The 7,466-nt window shown below is 35.0% G+C and overlaps 1 protein-coding gene across 1 annotated transcript; it reads left to right on the forward strand.

Annotated features, from left to right (window-relative positions):
* Positions 1–3,016: 3,016 nt before the first annotated feature.
* On the forward strand, positions 3,017–7,250 carry Rgs1 (regulator of G protein signaling 1). The gene is made up of 5 exons (XM_070034069.1): positions 3,017–3,211; positions 3,544–3,624; positions 4,220–4,281; positions 5,364–5,527; positions 6,488–7,250. The coding sequence occupies exons 1-5, from the start codon at positions 3,075–3,077 to the stop codon at positions 6,671–6,673; spliced, it is 630 nt and encodes a 209-aa protein (XP_069890170.1). The 5' UTR covers positions 3,017–3,074; the 3' UTR covers positions 6,674–7,250.
* The last annotated feature ends 216 nt before the right edge of the window (positions 7,251–7,466 follow it).

Below are 7,466 nucleotides of genomic sequence, written 5' to 3' on the forward strand. Positions count from 1 at the left end.
AGGCCCCGAGTTCAAGTCCCACAAGCAAGAAAAACAAACAAACAGCAACAACAACAAAAACTATTCAGCATCAGCTCAAGGATCATCAAATGTAAATGTAAATGACATTCCACAAAGCATGCCCTGTTAAAATTTGTGTAGGTGGAGTGAAGGGAAACAAACCCATAAAATCATGGGCTTTTCCCATCAAAACTGAGAACCATAGGCTGAGGTTAGTGATCTAGTACCCAAGATACCTTAAAATGGAACACTGGTATTTTTAAGGCAGAGATACTTCTGCTTGAGGTTATAATGGTAGAAATTTATCATTGTACACTTAGAAAATCCACAGATATGCTGTACCATGAGAGGACTGTGAGGTCACCGATGGACTATGGATGACAAGAATACATGGATACAAATTCTCTGAATGCTGCTAAAGCAGCCCGTGGAGTAGAAATGCTGGTAGAGGAAGAGTTTGAGTGCTGTGAAGGAAGGATGAGAGGGTATGGGAACTTGCTGTGTCCAGTTCATTTTACTGTCAATCTGAAACTTCTCTAAAAATACAGTATTAATTCAAAACACAGACAATACTGAGAATCAAGTATTACTTGTGGAAGCTGCTGTGTTTTTTGTTCTATTGGCTTCTGTAAAGTCCTCTACATCATACCTTAAGTCATTGATTCAGTAAAGCGACTCCTTTATATTCCCATTTTAAAATACACTAAGGGGCCATATAATGCTAAGTGTGAAATTAGGGGAACTCTTAATTCTATACCATGACTCCTCAGGCCTTCCAGATACAAATGGGCTGAATGAGTCTTGCTCTGATCCATGGAGGCAGAGCTTAGACTGCCCAAGTGGCCTTTAAAAGACTAGTTGTACTACTATGCTACTAGGATGGTTCAACAGACAATTGTGATCTCAGAAGAGCCTCCTTTTGACCCTTGATTTTTGTACTTGAGCATAGAAGCCAATAATTACAATTACTTTCACATGCTCATGCTTGTGGTATGGCCATATGTGTACATGTGTGAATGTGAGTGTGTGTGTGTGTATATGTGTGTGTGTGTGTGTACATGGAGACTTAAAGAAATTCCTTAATACACAAAGGAAATACTTGTGTTTATTGCAAAGCAGAATTTTCTAATGTAGAGCTGAAAGAATTTTTTTTCTAGAAGCAATTTTCTCTGTCTGTAGAGGTTATATGCTAGGTGCTTGTAGGTTGCACCTGTCATATTAACTACTTAGGAAGCTGAGAAGTAGAGAATCATGGTTTGATACCAGCTTAAGCAAAAAGGCTGTGAAACTCCATTCCCAAAAGGACTAGGAAGAGTTTAGGCTAGAAATGTGGCTCAAGAGATGAATTAATCAAACCAAACAAACTTATGGCCTTGAGATCAAACCTGCTAGAAAATAAAATACTTATCTAAGCAGAAATACAACATTTATCAAACTTCTTTGATTCCAAAACCTGTTGATTCTTAGACTATTTATTAGCATACAAAGGACTATTGATGCCAAAACATACTTAGAAATTTGTCAGTATATTTGGATGATAATATAATGGGCCATTGACAATTTGTAGTTTTTCTCTAACATAACTTACGCACACTTATCTACAAGAATGAGCAATGCTGGAGATGCTAACAGGAACCACAGGAAGTAAACAAATGTCTTCATGTCATCAATCCTTGAGCTTTATCACTTTGTTTCTGACACTTCCAAAGTGGCCAGCTCATATCACGAGTTCCCTTTCTTCCTGGATCAGGTTATCTCTCAAACATCAAGTGATGCTGTTACGGACAGTGTATGTTCATAACTGTGTGGGAGTAAATTGTGTAATATTGTAACTTTGTTTTCTAAAAATATTGTTTACTTTACTGACATAAGACAAGGGGAAGTATATTTATTCTTTGCCTTTTCAACAGCTCTACCTGATTCACTAAAAGCTTGTCTAGATACACAATACTGTTTCTTAAGGAAAAAGAAATGCAAAGGAAGTTCATATCAAACTGGGTGCTCTATATAACACCACATTCTTTGTAAACTCTACAACAGTTTATATTGCTTTAATGCACCTTCTCAAACAATTAGATATTGAGTTCTTTGAATTATTTTTTTCTAAGTTAATTAAAGGCATACTGTATCTTCCCAGAGCTATTGCCAAAATTTGGAAGCTCATCACCTGAGCAGTCCACATTTATAGCAAAATAAATTTGTGTTTTACCAAGAATGGTTTTGTTTCTGGGATATTGGTGGTTCTTTTGTGTCTGTACACCTATGTGTCATGCCATATTTGTGTATTAATTACATCTTTTTTAGGTTTATTTTATTGGTTTAAATTTATTTTATTCTTTTCCTAAGTAGGAATACATAAATAATCATAGTTTGATACATTAGCTCATATTCCTATTAAGTATTAAAATAATGCTAAAATTATATACCCTTTCAAACAATCTACACATCACCCATAGAATATTTAACACATTTGTAGGGAGACATGTAGACAAATGTAGGAAAACATGAAGACTTCCTATGGCAATGATGGATGGAAACAAAGTGTTATCATGGTGTCCCTCCTACTAGAGAGGAGTAAAATAAAGAGTATCTGCTTACACAGCTTTCTGGGGAAGAAAAAGTGTGCTTAAGAATTAGACTCAGTTGATTTATAGTCCCTGACTTATCCACTGCATTGAAAGACATATAACTTTAACGGTCAGTTTCCATAAATGGACCAAGTAAATCACGTTATTGAAGAGGGGACTTTCAAGAAGAATAAAGAATCCCCTGAAACCAAAGGCAGATATTGTTAATGCTTGAGACCTGTGGTACAAGTCCGTGACACTCTGTGAGTTTAATTTTCTGTCTAATCAAATGACCTGCTCTCATTTGGTTGTTTCAACCACAAGACGACATCAGTGTATGCATTTTTTTAAACATACGCGTCATGATACACCAAGAAAGGAGGAACTTCCAGTGTCTGTGGTAACATCACTTGATAAACAGGCTCCTTTGAAGAGCAAGCGCCTGTCTGCCTTTACTATATAAAGCAGTAGAGACGTAAACTCACAGACATTCGCCGTAAGAGGACCATGAGAGCAGCAGCCATCCCTACACCAAGGCTGGACAAAATGCCAGGAATGATCTTCTCTGCTAATCCAAAGGGCTTGAAAGAAACCAGTCATTCACATCTAGAGGAGAAAACTCAAAGAAGAAGGCCAAGGGCTTTGTAAGTGCATTCAGTATCTCATTTGGATTATCTTTTGTGGTAGTCAGGATTATGAATGAAGGGAGGAGATCATGAGTTTGGCCAAATCAGAGAATTTGTGTGTTGTGAATTATAAGGAAGATTTTAGTTGCATTAAACAGTAAATCATATTCCATCACTAGAGGAGTTGGGAACACTTTCAGACACTGACTCATAAATTAGCTCTATTTTAATAATGAAAAATGTATCTGCTTTTATTCCTTGGAGATGTTTATCTCACGCTCTTTTTATTTTTAAAACTAGAATGAAACGTGTTGAAAACATATAAATGAATGTATTTGCTTTTATTGCAGTGGAATGGACATGAAAGCATACTTGAGATCTATGATACCACATCTTGAATCTGGAATGAAATCTTCCAAGTCCAAAGACATGTATGTATAAATCCATTGAATTATTATCATTTATAAAAGCAGCTTGAGCATTCATTCTGTATCCTAGTAAGAGATTAATACTATATACAATAGATTTCATGTCTGTCAGGTAATATGCCAAGTAAGCTTAGACTACCCTAGAATCAATACAACTTTAATACAAAGTGTATTGTAAGTGTATTTGTATTATAATAATCTCATTAATAAATACAAATGTATTTTGCTGTTTATTTTTGCACTATCAGATTTTATTCATATGGATTTGTTTTATATTTTATTAGCTTATGTTTCATAACTATGTTAATTCTAAGGTTTTGTTACATATAAATGTTAACAACATTTATTAATACTAGGCAGGTATGGGGCACATGACTCTAGCCCCAGAACACAGGAAGTAGAGGCAGAAGGCTTATGATTTCTAGCCTGGCTACAAAATGAGTTCCAGGACAATCTGAGTTGTATAGCAAATTCCTGTTTCAAAAAAAAAATTACTAGAACTAGATTCGAAGGTTATGAAAAGTTATTAGTCATTCTCATTTCATTTTTAGTTTACATAAAATATTTCATTAATTTATATAAATGCTGTTCTTTACAGACTTTCTGCTGATGAAGTAATTCAATGGTCCCACTCTCTGGAAAAACTCCTTGCAAACCAAAGTAAGCACATACTAACAACTATTTCTAGATTCAACTATATACCCTAGTAGATTGAATAGCTTCATTAAAATATAGTGTTTTAGGTAGAGTAGTGTGAAGAAAGTTGTGTCCAAGTAGACCTCTCTTGTATCCACTGCTGACATAGCACACAGTTTTACCACTCTGTTATATATATATAACAATGCAAGTAGGTTTTTCCAAGGATCTTTGTAGAAGCACCATTAACTTCTTTTAAAGTTCTGAAGTTGAAAAAGTTGAAAAAATAAACACAGCTTTTAATATGTAAGTTGTAAATCAATCAATTAATTAATTAATTAATGGGAAGTCCCCATTCCTTAGCTCTTCTCCTTCATGCTACTTTTGTGTGACAGGAATTTTAGTGTTACCAAGTGTCCAAACACAATGACAGAGTCCTTTACTATTCTGAAGGGGAATGGGACAAAATATATTTTATATATAACATGATGCATTACATATTTTAATATAGGTAATATAAAAATATTTAAAACATTAAGTCTTTGGAGATTTTCTGATGACAGAAATCAGCTTTTTCTCCTGATGAGTGTATTACAATGCTTCTGGGAGGAGGACCTGGTTCAGTAGCACAGAAGAAAAAATACTAGCAAATACAGTCACTACAGCAGGTGCATAGGTGACATGTAGACCTGATATTAATTAAATATATATTAGATGAGGCAATTATATTTGAGTTTATTAACATTACATAAGTAACATTTGTTTATGAATGTTTGCTTGCCTGGAATACTCTGAATTCTGGCTAATATTTTATATCAATTATAAAAATAAGATGTTGATTTATAAAACCAGTCTAATTTCAGTTTAAAGACTGATAGCCACACTGAACTGCTATTCATTAAGAAAAAAAGTTTTTCTGCCCTCAGACTTTTCTCCTTCTATAAAACTATTTATCAGGCTTTCTCTTCACAAATTAGGATATAGGTATATCAGTAACAGCCAGTTCTTACATTTGTATATTGAGAATGAAATAATATTATTTGAAATAATGTTCTACAAGTTCTTTTTACTTAACTATTTTAATTATCTTAATCACCTCTTTTTAGTTGGTAAAGATGTCTTTGGAAATTTTCTAAAGACTGAGTTCAGTGAAGAGAATATCGAGTTCTGGCTGGCTTGCGAAGATTACAAGAAAACGGAGTCTGATCTTTTGTATTGCAAGGCACAGAAGATATACAAAGCATTTGTGCATTCAGATGCAGCTAAGCAAGTGAGTATTAAGTTCCTTCTTTCAGTGTGCATATTAAACAGAAAAAGAAAAAAACTCATTGCACATCTCATCATGAAATCCTTTTTGAGTATCATCATTTTATTTCCATAGAGTTAGGCATTATCAGATAGTCCAGTGAAATGATAATCTGTGTAAAGATCCCTACCAGGAGAATGAAAAGACTGATTTTGTAAAACGATCTGAGAATGAGATGAGAGTGTGGATATTATTGGCAAGATGTGCATAGAAGTAAAACTTTAATGAGCTATCTTATCTCAGATGAGATAAAATTCTGATGATAAGGGCTGGGAAGGTGGCTCAGTTGTAGAGTACTTGCCTTGCATGCCTGAGGCCCTGGATTCAATTCCTCAGCATCACATAAGCAAAAAGAAAAAAGCCAGAAGTGGCACTGTGGCTCAAGTAGTAGAGCGTAGACTTGAGCTGAAGAGCTGAGGGACAGTGCCCAGGCCCAGAGTTCAGGCCCCACGACTGGACCCCCCCCCCCAAAAAAAAATTCTGATGATACACACCACTGTAAGCAGCCAAGCAAGTATGGTCTTTTAGTAGTAGTGTTGGCCATCAAACAAAATATTCTTCATTCAAGAAGAAAATAGCTGCACAAAAGCCCTGTTTACAAGTACATCTTAATTGTCTATGCCAATTTTTGGGTACATGTCCTACTGTGTACTGATACTAACACGTTTTGTGTGTTTTTCTCCTTTCATCTCTCAACTACACTATGAACATATATGGAGCAAATATTTTTTGTGGTTATACTTTTTTTAATCTTCTCTACATCAAGTATAGGTTGGTTTTAGAGCAAGCATTTGAGGGATTTCTGCACTGATTTTAATGAGGATGTAAAATGACTTTGTTGAAATATATCAAAATGCCCAGTAAGATGATAATATGTACCAAAAAATGTGAAGTGTGTGCTAATTAATAATGATTTCACTTTAGATCAATATTGACTTTCGGACTCGAGAATCTACAGCTAAGAAGATGAAGGCACCAACCCCCACATCTTTTGATGAAGCCCAAAAAATCATATTTACTCTCATGGAGAAGGACTCTTACCCCAGGTTCCTGAAATCAGCTATTTACATAAATCTCCTAAATGACCTTCAGGCTAATAACCTTAAGTGAGTTCCTAGCTGAGGGAAATTTAAAAGATGGTGTCAAGGATAAGACATATGACCAAGTTGCTGCCTGGGTGAACACCTCGGCATATTTGGGTGACTCCACAAGCCCAGCAAAAGAATAAATGGGTCAGAATGATAAAACATGGGTGCTTCCAGTCAGACTTGAAGAAGCATAAGCAAGACAAACAAGGAGACTGAAGATGAAGAAGGAGCTATAGGACTCACATCAAATGGAGTAGACCTCGCCATGAGAAACTGACTATACGAAACTATAGAAAACTTATAAGCTTTCAGCTCCACCGACCTCATGCTGCTTATTATAAAGACTATATTAAACTTCTGAAATCCCCTTAACTTATGTGGTTCAGATCACCACTGTTCTTAGCACATGCTGTTTTTGGGTGAGTGTGTTTGGCTTAGAAGCGGTGAAGAGAACAGTAGGGATAATCTGAGCTACTGCTCTTGAAATTGGAAATCAGAATATATTTGTACATTAAGTTATCACAGTGGCAATAATAAATGTGACTTTTGTATTAAAATATAGAGAAACTAGTTTGTTTCTATTTTATTGCTATTTTTTAACCTGGTACTTTTTCTACTTTGTACTACTAGTAGACATATAAAAGTATATCTTATGCATTAAAGTAGAAAGAATTATCTGTCTTCTCTCTTGCCATGAATAAAAAGAAAATATGATCCCACAAAATTCCAACATCAAACAGATAAGAAATTTGTGACATTTGTACAAAAAAAAAGAAAAAGAAAGGAAGGAAGGAAGGAAGGAAGGAAGGAAGGAA

This window comes from Dipodomys merriami, unplaced genomic scaffold (assembly GCF_024711535.1).
Source record: "Dipodomys merriami isolate MVZ:Mamm:240054 unplaced genomic scaffold, mDipMer1.0.p SCAF_24, whole genome shotgun sequence".
NCBI classification, from domain to species: Eukaryota; Metazoa; Chordata; class Mammalia; order Rodentia; family Heteromyidae; genus Dipodomys; species Dipodomys merriami.

Coding starts and splice junctions, on each gene's coding strand:
- Rgs1 (XM_070034069.1), top strand. CDS start 3,075: ATGAGAGCAGCAGCCATCCCTACACCAAGGCTGGACAAAATGCCAGGA. Junction 4,282..5,363: donor AAAACTCCTTGCAAACCAAA/GTAAGCACATAC, acceptor ACCTCTTTTTAG/TTGGTAAAGATGTCTTTGGA. Junction 5,528..6,487: donor ATTCAGATGCAGCTAAGCAA/GTGAGTATTAAG, acceptor ATTTCACTTTAG/ATCAATATTGACTTTCGGAC.